General features: G+C 37.3%; 1 protein-coding gene across 5 annotated transcripts in view; it reads right to left on the bottom strand.

Annotated features, from left to right (window-relative positions):
• The window catches only part of LOC136828722 (carbohydrate sulfotransferase 8-like), a 135,978-nt gene that overhangs the window by 54,919 nt on the left and 62,775 nt on the right, over positions 1–18,284 (bottom strand). For all 5 annotated transcript variants that reach the window (XM_067086876.1, XM_067086872.1, XM_067086875.1 and 2 more), the window contains exons 2-3: positions 6,126–6,392; positions 857–1,363 (exon numbers count right to left, since the gene is read on the bottom strand). In XM_067086876.1, coding sequence (XP_066942977.1) covers positions 857–1,363; positions 6,126–6,284 — 666 coding nt within the window. In that variant the 5' untranslated portion in view covers positions 6,285–6,392. The remainder of the gene's footprint in view (positions 1–856; positions 1,364–6,125; positions 6,393–18,284) is intronic.

Below are 18,284 nucleotides of genomic sequence, written 5' to 3'. Positions count from 1 at the left end.
CCACTGATTTCTCTCATATCATCAAAAGGTTTTCTGATCATGGACTGAAATACGGTTTCATCTTTACGTTAGATAAATCTCTACCATTAAAGGAAGAAAATTTCAATCTTTTCACACTTAACTTTAATCCTTGCATTGGAATTACATTTATAATATTTTTTTCTCACAAAATTTACTACTTGACCTTACAAATGCATCAACACGACATACTTTCATTTCTGTAAAATACTCACATTCATTTATCCTTTTTTTTAAATGCCAAAATAATGTCTAAAATCTGCCAATTAAAGCCATAATACATATTAAATCATGCATATTGTATATCTGTATATGATGTAATGTATAGCATGTTGTGCTGAGCATACATGCATACATACATGCTCATAATGCATATCACATCGTGCACATTTTAACTATATATACACAATAGTTGCATATCTTTTGATACAAGATATATTGAACCATATATCGTGCAAGACATACATACATACATACGTACATGCTTAAATAAAAAGGGTGACCTGTGCTCATGAAAATAACTCACTAATACATGCATACATAAAACAAAAATAAAATGTTATCAGTACTTTTGAAGAAAAATCCCATCTATGCATGCTTATATACATACATACAAAGATATATACAAATAGAAAATGTAGAATAACCCATGTATATATAAACACATACATACATATATACGTATAACCCACATTAGCATATGCTGTATAAATGCAACCTTAATTAAATGACGAAACCGGTCAGGCCCATATCCTCCATTTCATTTTTCTTGATGGTATTTTGCGCATACACACATACATTCATACACAAAATCCTCATCCATACAAAAAGAGGTTACCTGCACTCTTGAAGAATAGCCGCCCCTATGCGCTCCCCGATTTTTCAGCTGGGCCAGTCTGCAAGCTTGGTCACAAATGAGCGTCCGGGTGATCTTCCCGTCCTTCTCCAAAGTCTTCTCGATCTTCCGAGCTCGCACTTGCGACAGGACGGCCAGCGACTGCTCTCGAAGTCGCCGGAAATGACATCCTCCGTCGCAGGGTTTTTCATTCCCCTCTGCGGGTGGGGCAGCTACAGCAGCGGGTGGCAGGGCGCGGCTTGCTTCCTTAAGGGGCGAGGCGCTCAGGGACCCAGGAGCCACGAGAGGCGCCTGGCTCAAGAGAGAAGTCTCTCCCGCCGTGGAGGTAGATTTGGCGCTCGTCTCAATTCCCGCAGGGGCTGAAATGTCTAGGTTTCTGATATCCGAACTATTGACTATTGTCTGTATACCGAAGGCGTTCCTTCCGTTATTCTGGATTACGATCGGCGCGGCGACTGGATCCGAATACCTACCTAAGGCTATTAGGTCCTGTGAAGAGAATGGTATTTTTATTTTCCGTGTTATGATCTTTAGGTTATACATAAGGTAACTCATAAGCGTGCGGGTGTGCGTGTGCAGAGTGTGTATGTCTGTGCGTGTGAGAGAATGAGGGGTAGAGTGAAATTTAAATCAGATTTTTACATATTTAATACTTTCACTTAATTCATCATCATACCTTGGGGATCTGTCAGTCTTTTCCCCGTTCTTGTATCTCATTTCCTTACTTTTCCTAAATGTTTTCCTCATAAAGCAGTCTATTTCTTTTTCTATTACTTCATAAACATAAAAACAGTACATTCCTTTAAGCTCAAGCACTTCACATTCTTTCATTTCCTTCACGTGACCTCATACCAGTTCCTTCTTTTACACCTTCATAAAACTCATAGCAATCCACTCTCTTTAGCTCCATTACCTCATGTCCTTTCTCTTCCTTCATAAGACCCATGGCACTCCATTCTTTCAACTCCAGTACATAATGTCCTCTCTCTTCCTAAATATGACTAATAGTACTCCACTCTTTCAGCTCCAGTACCTCATTTCCTTTCTTTTCCTTCACAAAACTCATAGCAGTCCATTCCTTTCGGTTCCAGTGCCTCATTTCCTTTTTCTTCCTTCATAGGACTCACAGCACTTCATTCTTTCAACTCCGGTTCCGTATTTACTTCTTTTCCTTCATAAAACTCATGTCACTTCATTCTTTCAGCTCCAGTACCTTATTTAATTTCTCTCCCTTCATAAAACTCATGTCACTCCACTCTTTCAACTCCAGTGCCTTACTGCATTTTTCTTCCTTAACATAACTCACTACACTCCATTCTCTTCAGCTTCAGTACCTTATTTCCTTTCTCTTCCTTCATAAAACTCACAGAATTCAATTCTTTCAGCTCCAGTACCTCATTTCTTCCCTCTTCCTTAATATACCTCAAAGTACCCCATTCTCTTATTATCAGTACTCATTTCCTCTCTCATTCTTACTATAACTCACAGCAGTCCATTCCTTCAGCTCCAGTACTTCATTCCCTTTCTTTTCCTTCGTAAAACCTATAGCACTATTCTTCTGCTCCAGTACCTGATTTCCTTTTTGTGCCTTAATATGATAGCAGTCCATTCTTTCAAATCCAGTACCTCATTTCTTTTATAAAAATCACAGAACTCCATTCTTCTAGCTCCGGTACCCAATTTCCTCTCTCGTCCTTCATATAACTTAAAGCATTCCATTCTTTCAGCTCCATTACCACCCAGCAGTCCATTTTCTTCAGGTCCTGTACCTCATTTCCTTTCTTTTCCTTAATACAGCTCACAGCAGTTCATCCTTTCAGCTCCAATACTTTATTTTCTCACCCTTCCATAATATAACTCAGAGCAGTCCTTTCTTTCAGCTTCAGTTCCTCACTTTCTTCCTCTTTCATCATAAAACTCAAAACACTCCACTCTATCAACTCCAGTGCCTCATTTCTACTATGTTTCAACCTATTAAAATGTGGATTTTTCCATTCAATAACAGCTCCACGATCTTATTTTCTCTCTATTCCATTCTCCTATTTTTTAAAGCTATTGTTCCTCACTTCATCCCTTTCCTTCCAGTTTCCCCATTCATCTTCTCCCTTGTTTTCCGTTCCCCAGCATCCGGCCCCTGGTATCTCCTTTTAAAAGCGATTCCCACTCATTCATTCTTCTTGGACTAAAGTAACGGGGCCTTTTTCACATACCACCCTTATTATTTCTGTTATTTATTTCACGTCTTAATTTTCAGACCGGGGGAAAGGAATTCAAAGAATATAACTTTCCACGGGTGACTTAACCCGAAAACTGTCTGAATCTGGTGATCACTCAACTGTCACGGTTATGTAACACTGATGTGGCGATTTTCTTTATATCAGTGAAATACTCACTAGCATGTGAAATAAACAACAAGGAGAGTGACAACAGAGACGACCACAATTAACCCATGCTTATCTGCTACAAGTTATCACGTAACAAGAGCATAAGAGATGCTTACGTCACAGTAAGTGCACCCTACATTGATAAATCATATCATGTGGCCAGCCGCGCTACAGTGTCACTGGGTGTTGTGTTCAGTGAATTATCTGCCTCCGTCTTTGTTCCCTTCTTTATTTCGAACGTCTGTACTTGTTTCTTGGTTTTCATCAGTGCAGTTCTGGAAACTACAGTTTATTCCATTGCACGACGTTTTCTAATGCCGCACTGTTGAACGTCCTGACTACACAACTTTTCCGGTCTCTAATGATCGAACTTTCATAGAGGCAGCAAGAGTCCATTTACCTTGACCTTCTATCGATCGTATCGCAAAAGCTTTACAATACCACAGGTATGTCGTGGAAACAAGTGTTTGACTCAATCTCTCTGTATACCTTTTTAATCCTTCATCATGCAACTCTTATATTTCTTCCACTAAAGCCGCATCTCAAGGCTTCCAGAGGCGTGGCTTGTACCACAGTAAGCTCGACGCACGAACCGATAACCACTAATTCTTAGAAATTCCTAAAGCGGGGTCACGAAAACTAACTTCCTACATCGGGGTAAAAGTATAACATAATTTTCACTTTGGTTTTAAGCATGAAGTAATTAATAATTAATGATGATAATTTTCTTCATGAATGACTTATAAGTAGATTTGTTCTGACTTTATATCTTTTATTTTCTGATATAGGTTAGTTAGACAGTCTTAAACGACAAAATGTGAGAGAATTTCGGTTTTAAAAGTTAAATCTGAATGGTTTGATAATATTTATTTTGGGATTGCAAAATCTTGCAGTTTATCGTTTCCTCCGAGATTGTATTGTCTCTCGGGGCCACTGTAACACCCGAAAAGTCTCCACTTCCCAAATTTACTTGAAAAATCAGTTCTTTTCACCGGGTAATGGACTCTCTTGCCCAGTTAAGCGTCCTAACATCCTGGGTGAAGGGGGACAACTTGACCCGAATTTTCAAACCCTGGCCTGTGTAGTAACTAACTTGCTTGGTTTTGATTTACTCAGTTACTTGGTTTGGTTACTGGTTTAATAATGGCTTATATATTATTAACTGTATTAGTTTGATATGTGGTAGTTAATTAAAGATATGCAGCTGTTCAGAGTGTTATTGTGCTATTAATTGCACATATGCAGCTTTCCTGAGTTATTTTTAATTAATCATATGAGTTTTTGAAATCATGTACAGTACAGTCCTACCTGGTCGTCTCATGGGTGTACATATATACAGTAATAATAATAATAATAATAATAATAATAATAATAATAATAATAATAATAATAATATTCCCCTCTATCTTCTCTCCTTGTGGTTTTCTATTCTGGCCTATATAAAGGAATTGGTTCGCCCGTCTAATAAGCATCTACATTAAATAACATTTCCTTTACTTTTCTCATGCTTTGGCTTTAAACTCTATTAGGGTATTCAGCTGCCCTTACCATCGGACTTCAAATTAAAATCTTTCCTTATTCCTTCCAGTACATGTGCGCGCCATTTCTATTTCGATCTTTTGCTTGAAGATGGGTTCGAACTTGGGTCTCATTTTATATATATATATATATATATATATATATATATATACACACACACATACACGCATATATATACATATATATTAGCTCATTCGAATGATTTCTTTGAATAAAAAAATTATCGCGTGTCGTTACCGAATGTATAGTCAGAAGTAATCATAGTCTAGCAGCAATTTGAACTAATCACTTTTACATTCCAGACCGCTGATATCAATTACAATGCATTCTCTCGTTAACAATCATCGGCGAACGAATGTCTTCAGTTCTTGTCAAAACGAGACGAAAAGGAAGCGGAGGAAAGGACAATCAAAAGCAGAAATCCACCAATGCAAGAAAATAAGCTGAGAAATATTCAGAAGAGATAACGACGGTCCTAAATTACGTCACAGGTTACGCGTGAGTTAGCAGATGCTACATTTCAATTACTGTCAATAATTACTCCGCAAAATATTTCGAGATACAAATTTCCGGGCGTGGAATGAACCAGCATGGATATCCTCCTCTATATTAATGCCTATTTATTTATTCATCACTTATTATGGTCATTTGCATGTGGTTTTCTAAGTGGTCAACATACTCGACTTTTGATTCCCTAATATAAATATTTAATCAGCGGATGATTTTCCCTTGAGGTATCCCTTTATTTATCCCTAGTTTAATTCAGTATTTAATTATCCACCAGGCTAACAGTATATCCATTTATCTATATATTATTAAAAGTTTCCGTTACTTAACCCATGCAGTCATTTGCTTACTCATTTAGTATTTATTTACACGATTCATTCATTTTTATTCATTAATCAAAAGTTTACCGAATTTCCCATAATTATGTTTTTACCCAACTCTCCATCTATTTACTGAGGAATCATGTATTAACCCAACTCTATTAATTATTTCTTTAGCCAATTCTTAATGCTGTTATTTATCAAGTGTTAATTTATCGATTTTCCATTCATTTAGTAAATGAATACGTACTTATTTACACAACTCTCCATTCAGTTATTCAACAGTTATTCATTTATACAGTTCTGCATTCATCTATTCAAGTTATTCATTTATCCCATTCTCCTTTCGTTATTTACAAAATATTTACTAATCCAACTCCCCATATATCTACAAATTAAGTATGCAATTACCCAGTTCTCCATTCATTTATTTGACAGTTATTCATTTCCCAGCATCCCATTCATTTTATGAACTGGCTTATTCAACGAAAAATGACTCACATCGGCAGTAATCCTGGCCACGACACGGCGGGCTTTGTGACTTTCGCCGCTCAGTTCGAGATGGCTCCCGAAGTGGACGCCGACGAAGGAGTAGATGACGACGCAGGTGCTGAGAAGGGCCAGGAGAAACAGCGACCTCAACCTCAGCCTCAGCCTCATGGTGGAGGGAGGGCAGCATCCAACGCGCCCCTCTCAGTGGTCCGCCTTCAGGTTGTTCCGGCGTCTACCCCTCGACATCTTGTAGGCCTTCCGTAGTCCTACTGGTTTCTGAAAGGAGAGGAGTGGAGTGAGTCACTGGGGGTCCTCAAGAAGGCCTATCAGAAGATTACAATAAGGAAGCTCATGTAACATAGCTGAAGGTAATTAGTTACAGCTTTGACTTCAGCAAAGTCTTACTGCGCTCTCTTGCTGAAATCTATCGTATTACCTTCAATACTGCTGTTTACTTGAATTTTGTTTCATTGCTGTTACAATCCTACCTATTCAGAATTCTTAATCTTTGACAACATCCATGAACAAGCATACCACGCCCATACCACCCAAAAGGTCAAAGAAGATTTAAGTTAAAGGTCACAGGGGTTGCTATTCTAAGTGACTCAACCTTTTTGGGCACTCTTGAACAATGTGTGCATTTGTTTACTGGCGCTAAGCCTCTCACAGGATGAGAGGGGGAACTGTTTCTGTGCCCTCTTGGGTATGTGTGCATAGTTTACCGATGCTAAAGCCTCTAAAAGGATTTTGGAGCCTCCAAATGAAAAATTTAAGTTCTTTTAAGATCTCAAACAGGCTTCAGCTGAACCGTGTCAGCTACAGTAACGGCCACTATGACTTCCACTTCTAGTACCATTAATACTACTATTAAGACTGTTGCCTTCGCTACTGCTACTGAGACCACTTCTATTACTACTACACCTATTACGACTCCTATTAGTATATCTGAAATCTGTGACATCATACATATTCATGAGTTTTTATGGAATGTCAGAGTTACTACTACTATTACTACAGTTACTGATATTGTTGCTATTGTTGTCGTTATGCATATCATCAGCTTTACAGAAAATATGGGATTCAAAATTCGATTATAAATTTCTTACCCTAGTATAGTATTACTATAAAACTCAAAAGTTTCTTATGTTGCACATGACTCAAATGCCTCTAAAGTTTCTAATGCTGTTGGTAACGCTCATGCTGTCATACCAAATGCAGTTATTCTGATACAACCAAGAGCAACTGCGTCAACAATAGCTAGCAGAGCTCGGTACACTTAAACTTCAGTATCTACAGCTGCTACCATTACCAGTGCTGTTCTTGTTGCTACCATTAATATTATTATCACAACAACAACAAAAACGACAATAACAAATACTGGAGCTAATGCACCCCAGAGAATCCTCACGCAGCCTACAACAAGAATTCGTCAAAAAACCTTATGCGACTAAAGCCACAGACTTTCTTTCTCAAGAATTGGAAAGAGGAGAAGAAGAATCGCGCCACTTTTGATCTTCTCCCTTTACCGCGAAGAACTGTAGCACAACTCACTGTACTCCCCTTTTCCTTTCAGTTACTTTCGAGCGTTACGTCATGCGACAAGGTTAAGACGCATTCACTTTGCAAAGCAATAATGACGATCCGAGAGATGACATGATGAGGGCAATTAGCCTTTCTGAGTACGAGCTGCAAGAAAATTTATGGGCGCCTATTCTAGTCTTCTGACGAAGCCTCCGGCAATGCTGTTTTTATAGTTAGGTACTCATACCTGGATGTTGCTTTCTCTACGGTCACATTAGTGAGATAATATGCAATCTGAGTCACTCTTAATTGTACGCTATTCAGCTTTAAGCGAATTTATGCTAATTCCTCTCTTTTGCTGTCCTATCACCTTTCTCCCTCCCTCTCGTTCTCCTTCAAAATATAGCAAAACATCATATTCGGAAGCTACTTATTTATATAAGACTGTTGCGTGTTCCCCCTGAACACTAGAATTCTTTCTTTCCCTCGTTATTGCTTGTGAACTTTGATCTTACAATGTCAAAGTAGTAGCAATTGTCTTCTTAAAAATCTGAAGAAACTGCCCTCCATTTGATTTTCCGCTTTAATATCGTCGTATATCTGTTTACAAAATTTATATCAATGCTTTACCTTTTCACAGTTCCATAATGCGAATATGTCTGATCATGGATTCTGGCGTTGCAGGGACAGTGGTTAGTGTGTCGAACACAAAGACGACGTTACTGATGCAGCCTTCAATACACAATTAGACTCAGTCAAGCATCTGTTGAATCTGATGTTAGTTGAACTCACCACCTTCTCAAATAATACTGAATAGATTCAAAATAAGCTGAATACCACAATTCATTGGATACTCGATCAAAACTGCCCTTCTCTCACTGTAAATGTACTTTAGTTTCTCACCGACTTATGCTCTGAATGAATGGAAGTTTCACTAGCGCAGACATAACTCGACTGTGTCTGTGTAGACTAAGTTGGCATTTCATCTGTACAACATTCGGTAAAAAGGAATGAGTAAATTAAAGTAAAATGAAAAGGTTTGAAACGAACCTCAAAGTGCCATCTTGGAAAACATTAGAAATTATCGTACATTAGCGTTAAGGCAAAGCATTCTCCTTCATAAGGCTGACATTCAGTAACATATGACAGCAGCTGTTGTACCCAATTCATTTCAGCATGTTTTGAGTTTTCACTGTCACAAGGAGAGAGAGAGAGAGAGAGAGAGAGAGAGAGAGAGAGAGAGAGAGAGAGAGAGAGAGAGAGAGAGAAATTTTAAAGCCATTTCTAACTCCCTTTCACCGGACGAAAGCAGTTCTTGAAAGTAACTAGATAATGATCGCATTTAGCGCTATTACCGCATTACATACACTAAGCAAGCACCTACTGCCGCTTTCCTATCAAGACGAGCACTCAACAAAATTGCTGTAAATAAGCGAATAAAAGAGAAACAACACTTTCTTCCTGTCAGATGCAAACTGATCTGCTAGATGAATTTGCATATCGCATACCCCACAAAAAACAGGAGGGGGGAGGGAACAAGTGTGAGGTTGTTTCTTTTTTTTCACTCCTGAACAGTTTATGTTGGCAGTCGAGATATTAGAGAACATTAAAGATAATTTGGTTGCGTTCTACTCCCGTTGTTGTTCTACAAAAACAACAAGAGTAATAATACAACGGTCACTTTGGTTATTAGAAAGAAAACAGTTGAACAATAATAATAATAATAATAATAATAATAATAATAATAATAATAATAATAATAATAATAATAATATATCTCCATATTAGAAAGAAAACAGCTGATTAATAATAATAATAATAATAATAATAATAATAATAATAATAATAATAATAATAATAATAACAATAAATCTCCATATACACTTTGATTACTCTTTGTTGCTACATACTTTAACGAATGAATTTTCCAGAGTCCAACAAATAAACTCAATCCCATATTTCGATTGCAACATGGAAAGTGCGAAAGTGCTCCCAAGTGTTTGTGCCTCCAAGGCAAAGTCAACAGGAACAACTTATCCACAATTTGGCCTTTGAAGCCTCCATTGCCAACCGGCTATACTTCACAACTTCACGACGACCCTGTGCCCTTGTCCGCCTGAGAGAGAGAGAGAGAGAGAGAGAGAGAGAGAGAGAGAGAGAGAGAGAGAGAGAGAGAGAGAATCTACATCTGATAAATGATACAATCACTGGTAGGGTGAGGATTACCTCTTCGAGGCCCTCCCGACACCTGCAGTCCACAGCAGTCAACTAACCAACAGATATACACAATTCACTGAGTATGTCAGCACGGACAGGCGGGATTTTTTTTTTTTTTTGGGGTTGGGGAAACGTGCCCATACCATTTGCTCTCGTCCTTGGAGCGACCGCGAGTATACTTGGCCATGAGCCAAAGTACTCTGTCACTTGCTCTTCGAGGAGAGAGAGAGAGAGAGAGAGAGAGAGAGAGAGAGAGAGAGAGAGAGAGAGAGAGAGAGAGAGAGAGAGAGAGAGAGAGAGTTCTTCATAGGTTTACCAATTAGCATTCAACAGTGGTTTAAAATTATAGTTATTCATGAAGTCTAATAATATTTGGCTAAGAAGGTCATTGCCATGCAGAACGAATTCGACCAGTTTGACTTCACTTCGTATCTCTCTCTCTCTCTCTCTCTCTCTCTCTCTCTCTCTCTCTCTCTCTCTCTCTCTCTCTCTCTATAAAAATTTTAAAGCCCAACCTATAGAGAAATATATATATATATATATATATATATATATAGTTGACTTAGCATTTCCATTTCATTTCCTAAACAAAAACAAGAGACAAGGTAACACAGTTAAAAAAAAAAAAAAACTACTTAAGCATCATGTGAGCGTCGGTCATATCGTCTGAATTCTGCAAAGAACTCACTGGTAACGCTGAATTTTGAGATTTGGAAAAATAAAATTTTGTTGCAGTTGAATATCTAAGTAATCATATTTTCAATTTGTAACAGACAATTAAATTTTCACTTTGTTACAGCTAAACCAATTAATGAATAAATTTTTCAAATTGTTACGGTTAAGTTTGTAGATAACTAAATTTTTAATTTCTTACACTGAAAGCAATAAATGAATAAATATTCACATTATTACATTTAAATCAGAAGTATATAATTTTCAATTGGTAATAGTTTAACAAATAAACATTCAGAGTATGACAAAGACAAAACTTAAAAAAACTTTAAGTTTTCAGTGAAAAATTGGGTGCAAATACAAAATTAAATATATAAACAGATGATCTAATTAAATGACAAGATGAGAGAGAGAGAGAGAGAGAGAGAGAGAGAGAGAGAGAGAGAGAGAGAGAGAGAGAGAGAGAGAGAGAGAGAGAGAGAGAAATTCTCGGTAACACTTTATCCGCCATCTGCATCATTGAAGGCAAAGTCACAACCGCAGAGGAGAGAGATCTCTCGTCTCGTCTCTCATCTCGCGGGAGAGACTGCGGGAAATATAAGACTGACACTCGACCACGGGACGATCTCGGCAATGATCGATTTACCTGGGAAGAAACACCTGCGGTTTTTTCTTTCTGTTTTTTTTCTGGAAAAATAAAAATAAAGAAAAAAGAAAGAGATAAATAGATAGCTTCTTAAAGGGTGAAGGGTTATAAGAGTCAGGGAAAATGGAAACCAGAAAAGAATTCCAGAACCTTGTGGTAAAAGGGAAGAAACAGAAGGTGAATTATGTAATCCTTTGAGGATTACTGATTTTCACGGAGCAAATACGGGAAGGGGTGGGCCGACGGGTGTTACAATGCTACTTGAGTGGAGAAGGAACTTAATCCCATACCCTTGACCGTGAGCTCAACGGAACAGTTTCTGAAATATACAGAGAGAGAGAGAGAGAGAGAGAGAGAGAGAGAGAGAGAGAGAGAGAGAGAGATAAGCCACCGGGCGACGAAGGTGAGGGGTTGAGAGATGAAGTGAGATTGACAGCAGGCGATGCGGGATTGATTGATTGACTGACTTTCAGTTTAAGTTGGCGTCGCGGAAATGCTGATCATGGACGCCAAGCTATTTTCTTGAAAACAAATAAGAAAAAACTATAAACAAATGGAAATTAAAAACTTGGTTGTTTATCAATTCGTAATAACGAAAATCTCCGTCTTTTTGTTTCTAGTCTTCTTTCTCCCACTAAAGGCAAAACAAGGTTATGGAAGCCATCGCTCTCTTCCCTCCTTCCCTCCCCGCTTTCTCCTCTCTCTCTCTCTCTCTCTCTCTCTCTCTCTCTCTCTCTCTCTCTCTCTCTCTCTCTGCTGAACACTGAAATGCAGGGCACTGAAGAAGGAACATGTGGCGAAAGTGATCCTTGATGTTAACACTGAAAATGTTAGTATAAAGTATAAAGGTCAAGCAAAAAGGTCATTAAGTGTCCATAAAAATCTAACATGTTACATACAGTATGATCTCGACCTGAAAAAGTGGTTTATATAATAATAATAATAATAATAATAATAATAATAATAATAATAATAATAATAATAATAATAATAATAATATTTTTGATAACAATAGAAGTGAATTCCTCAGTGTATGTAAATAAGTTTGACGAGCTGCAATTGAGTCCTCTGTTCTAGTATATCAAGCAATTAAAGTGTGAATACATCACTGACTTGTGCCTTATTGTTTCTATGAAACCATTACTTTTGAGGTTTAATGATAAAGATTATATTTATGAGGACAACTGAACTTTGTAGTAATTATTATCGCACTGCTGCGCTATTGTTGAGCAATATGAGTGGCCAAACGCTAATTGCTGATGATAGCCCAGAACTTAACCACTGGATGTTCAGTCTTTATTTTTGATATATTGGTAATATTTATATCTGAGCTAAAGGAATCGGCAGAATTTCTGGTAAGTTAAATGCCACACAAAAAAAGTTTAGTGGCAAATACGTTTAAGAAAATAGTAATGTAGTTTTTTCAGGAATTAAATGACCGCTGTTATTTCTTGCTTCAGTGACATGTGTCCCAGGATATTAATGAAGTAGTGGGTAGGTACCATTCTTTATATTGGGTCACACTAACCAAAGAACGAAGAATTGACAAACAAATAACTCAGTCATTTATCAGTTCAGTAAATCAATACATGAGAAGAAAGATGGCTGTAATTAGATCTTAAGAAGGGGTTAATAAGTATGTTTTCAAAATCAAGACTGCCAGTATTATTTATTTCTGCACAGCTTTAGGCGATTGCAGGAAGCTAACCTCTTACCTGATTGGAGTATAGGTAAAGGAAGTTATCAAATGATAGTCAGAGGATGTTAGGCAGATGTGAGACGGTTTACATTACATAGACGTAAAGGATGTTAGGTATAGGATGTTAAGCAAAAGATGCTGAGTGCAGAAAATATTCAAGAGTTTATTAATAAAGAAGTTACATGGCAGAGGAACTTGGACTCCGAGAACTTCAGGAAAATTTTTCGAATGAACAAAACTAGAGCTAATGGTGTCCTCCATCTCTGTTTCTCTATCTCTATCTCTCTACCTCTTTCCAAACAGGGAGACCCTTGACATGTTTAAGCCTTCCCCACCCAACTCTGAAGGGTGGAACTAATCTACATGAAAATCTACCGTCAAACCTCCATCTCTCCCTACCTGGGTACATTCTACAGCATTTAGTTGTATTTACTTTGTTGTTGTTTGTTGTTTTTCCATTTTTATTACACATTCGATTTTTTCCTTATATTTCACACTTCCTAAGGAAGAAAAAATAGAAGCAATCCTGACAATTATTCTAACCACCTGATAACGGCTCGCAATTTGGGCATTCCCTCGTAGCACAGGCTCATTCGTATTACAGATGGCAATCTAAAAACGTCCCGGGTGTTTCTCATCCCCTTCTGAGGCATCCTCAGCAGAGGGGTAACCTGGTACCGCCCGGAGGAGGAAGCCATAGAAATGCAGATTCGTTCCCTTTCACACTTCGCTTTCACTTTCCGCAGGTCTTCTGGGGCACAGGAGACGCAGGTAGCATTGAGGTCAAGTTTGTATGGATTAATATTTTATTTCTTTTTAAAGAGCAGGTTATGCCCGACACCTTGAGAGAAATGGTTGGGGGGGAGGTTAAGCATAAAATAATTAAACTTCTCATCATTCTTTTTATTTTACGATTTGTTGGGTGATTTGAATTAAACCGGTCTCAGGGCAACACGGACCTTTGTCTAAAGGTGACCAGCAAGTATGGATCGGTGTTCACAGAAGAAAATAAAAGTGTCCTGTTGTGGACTTCAGATCTCGGTCCACCAACCAAAACGATTCATTCAGAGCTTGCGCTGTATTTTCGTGGTTGTTAGATTGTAATGCGTTCGCGAAATTTTTTAACTGTTATGATTTTCATATGTTGACTGATTCTACTTGCCAAAAATTTACGGCCTCTAACAATATATCAAGGTTTAATACACAAAGGAAACTCGTCTCTACTGTCATTACTATCATTTTCGTTATTATTATAATTGTTGATGATGATGATGATGATGCTCTATCTTTATTCGTGCCGATAAAAAGACTCTTCTCTCGGTAATAATGGTTCCAACTGAAGATGGAATTATTATTATTATTATTATTATTATTATTATTATTATTATTATTATTATTATTATTATTATTATTATTAACTAGGCAGAAAAAAGAGCCAAGGAGAACTCAACTGTTCTGGAAAATCAATGCAACAAAAATTTAAATAATTTACCATAAGTATCATTTATCGCTTTATCTGAGCTTTTCTCTCTCTCTCTCTCTCTCTCTCTCTCTCTCTCTCTCTCTCTCTCTCTCTCTCTCTCTCTGTGTATGTGTGTGTTAATGACTCTCAGGATGAGGCATGTTATGCACAAGATAACAGTTATTGCTTTTAATCGTTTTAAGGACAACAATCATGCAGCTAATTGGACGGGTGCTAAAAAAATAACGTCAGACAAAAATATAAACAACTCTAATTTTATATAACAGTGTTTTGATAAGAATACAAAAGACTATTTGTGAATGGTACACACTCTCTCTCTCTCTCTCTCTCTCTCTCTCTCTCTCTCTCTCTCTCTCTCTCTCTCTCTCTCTCTCTGTTATAAAAGGCCAGCCTATTCTTTGCGAGTGACAACGGATTATTTTTAAACCTGTTTGTATGTTCGCGCGTACTGTGATTTTAATTCTAGCTTAAGTATAATGTATATCATCTTCTGCTGTGTACCAGTCCTTTGGAAAATGTCGTAACTGACACAACTGGTCAGGGCCATATCCTCTGCTTCATGTTTCCTTATGGTATTTGGCATATATACGGATACAAATAAATATATACATACACATATATATAAACACACACACTGTATATACATACATACATACATACATACATACATACATACATATATACATATATGTATACATATATAATTTGGAAAAATGACACAATTATGATACATTTCACAACAAACAATCACTTAGACAAAATAGTAGCTAAACTTTAAACTCGAGAGTAAATGAGTATGTACACAGAAGTGGTAGGAATAAAGCGGATTAGAAAAATCACGAGCACTTGACAGAGAGGATGACTTACAAAAATCACCTCAGATTCAAGAGACTGATGTCAAGTCTGAGGTGACATCACTAGGACGGATTGATAGACTGATGATACTCGGGGCTAAGGCCCAGGAACTGGGCCAAGATTAAGAAACAGTAGCATTTGAGATGGGGGCGATTAGAGCAGCTTTTGCCGAGCAAGAACTCCAAAATATCCTTCATTTTTCATGTCGCCTGTGCTCTTATTCTGACAAAATATCAACGAGAAGAATGAGGATAAAGTAAGGCCCTTTCCTTGTGTGCCAAAACTTGGTCTATTGTTAGAGAAACACCTTAAAATCTTCAGTCTTACGAGAACCTCTTTCCTCAATGTCAGGTGGAATGGAACTTTGGCACACGAGAAAAGGGTCTTATTTTATCCTCTTCCTGAAGGAACATTATTGTTCTTCATTCTTCAGCATCAAGAATTATAATGGTTTATGTGAGGTAAATCCATACCAAAATCTCTTTCACTTATGAAAGAATGATTTTGCCCGATGCAGTAGTTTATAGTGTGACTTTTATAACATGTTTTGGCTCTGAAATCGTCAAAAGTTTATTGTTTTGAAATGGTTATTTTGTCTAATTTAGCCCTAATTATGTACGCAAGGCTTACCGCCCAGCTTCTACCTGAGAATATTCTAAACTACTGAGACCCAATCAGCTACACTCACGTATCCAGTCGAAAACTGTACTCCCTGCTGGATACTGCAGTCCTCAGATCTTCACTTCTTATTTATTATTTTTTCCCAGTGATCTTTTTAAAAATGTAGACTTTTGAAATATAAATAAGGTTTGCTTTGTCTACATGTATGCCTTGAAGCTGCTGGATACGATAAGTTTCTTAAAATGTATACGTTTTAAGGGGCCCATACACGTTCAAAAAAAGCGTCAAAATTTCGCATCAAAATTTTGATAACAAAATTTTGATGCAAAATTTTAGTGTGTGTAGGACGTTTTGATGTCAAAAAAAGATTTGATGCATCCATGTCGAAGATTTTGACGATACTGAATTTTGATGGGAAAAACGCCTAAACGTGTGTGGGCAATTATGCATCAAAATTTTGTATCAAAGTTTTACACGTCAAAATTTTGATGCAAAATTTTGACGCTTTTTTTGAACGTGTAAGGCCACCTTTAGTCTTTCAACATTTATTCTTAAGGTGGTCTAGTCTTGACTAAAAGGAAATTTGCTCTTTATTGCTGAGCTCAAAGAAAATTGAGTTTCTAGAGAAAACATAATTACGATTAGGCACGTACATTTATTGTTAAATGACACATTTATAGTGCGATCTTACTAAGCACAGCTAATTAATGTAGTATGCTTAGCCTCTAAAGAAATTATAAGATACACCGAACATCAAGTAATTTATGAAGATAGGGCATGCATACATACATACACACACACACACACACACACATATATATATATATATATATACATATATATATATATATATATATATATATATACATATATATATATATATATATATATATATATATATATATATATATATATATATATATATATATATATATATATATATATATATATATATATATATATATATATATATATATATATATATATATATATATATATATATATATATATATATATATATATATATATATATATATATATATATATATATGTGTGTGTGTGTGTGTGTGTGTGTGTGTGTAAAAATATGTGTATGTATACATTTGTGTCTGTATGCACGAACATACAACTACTTGTCCATAACATATTAAATAACGAGCCCTAACCAAAGAGAGTGCTTGACGATGCATACTTGAGGATCATATTTACTAATCCCGTGGCAGCCTCAGTAAACTGAAACTACCCTTGTAACAGGGACAGTGAGAAAACTAAAAAAAAAAAAGGGAAAGAACAGAAAAAAACTAAGAACCCAAGAAGAATGCCCAGAAGTTGCCATACTCAAGTGCTGACAATATAATTCCTTGGCACAGGGCGCTCAGAGAACTAGTGCCAAAGGGGATTACAGAGAGTAATCTTCTGAACGCGAAAAGACACACGCAAGGAGACTATATAGTACTTGTTACTATACGCACAGGTGGTTTCTTGTTGCGCATAACGTGTTTTAGGATAATCTGGGGATAAGATACCAACATTCTGAAGCTCTGAGAGAGAGAAGTCACATTTTAACTGCATGCGGCAGAGGAAATGAGCGCAAGAGGATTCCCCTGCTCATGATCCGTTGTCAACGAGAGGCAAGTCTTTAAGGGAAGTGCACACAGCTATAGTCTTCTTTCGGTGTACTGGAAAAAACAAGAGATAATAGCAGAAATAACACACACACACATACATATATATCCAGCTCCAAAGGAATTAACTTTCCAGTTCGTAGCTAGTATTTTGGGATGGGGTTGCCAGCCCCATGGCTCCTTCACCCCTGCTGGTGATTACTACAGCTGACTGACAACAAGATATCTTACTCACTGCTCAGGACAACCGGTAAATTCACTCTCACTCTCACTCGCTCTCTCTCTTTACAACTCTCCCTCACTCTTTCCCTCTTTCTCCTCCTTAACACCCCCTCTACTCTCTCTCTCTCTCACTTCCTCTCTCTCTCTCTCTCTCTCTCTCGCTCTCTCTCTCTCTCTCTCTCTCTCTCTCTCTCTCTCTCTCTCTCTCTCTTTCCTCCTCTCTAACACCCCCTCTACTCTCTCTCTCTCTCTCTCTCTCTCTCTCTCTCTCTCTCTCTCTCTCTCTCTCTCTCTCTCTCTCTCTCTCTCCTGTTATGACAGTTGCTTCAATTACATTGCCCAACATTTTTGACATTTTATATTTCATACCTTCTCACCCCCACTTCCTAACCGGGCCATCAGGAGTGTGACTATTCATCTCAGCGACCTCGAAAACTATGGATTGGACACTAATATCTGTCATTTTTGACATTTTATTTTTCACCCCTTCTCACCCACCCCCTTCCTATCGGAGCTGAACTTGGGCTTAAAGGGCTTCGGGAGTGCAACTAATCATCTCAGCGACCTCGAAAACTATGAATTAGACACTAATATCTGTCATTTTTGA

Source organism: Macrobrachium rosenbergii, chromosome 43 (assembly GCF_040412425.1).
Source record: "Macrobrachium rosenbergii isolate ZJJX-2024 chromosome 43, ASM4041242v1, whole genome shotgun sequence".
NCBI classification, from domain to species: Eukaryota; Metazoa; Arthropoda; class Malacostraca; order Decapoda; family Palaemonidae; genus Macrobrachium; species Macrobrachium rosenbergii.
Note: the sequence above shows the minus strand (reverse complement) of the source record. Positions and strands in the feature narration are given on the sequence as shown.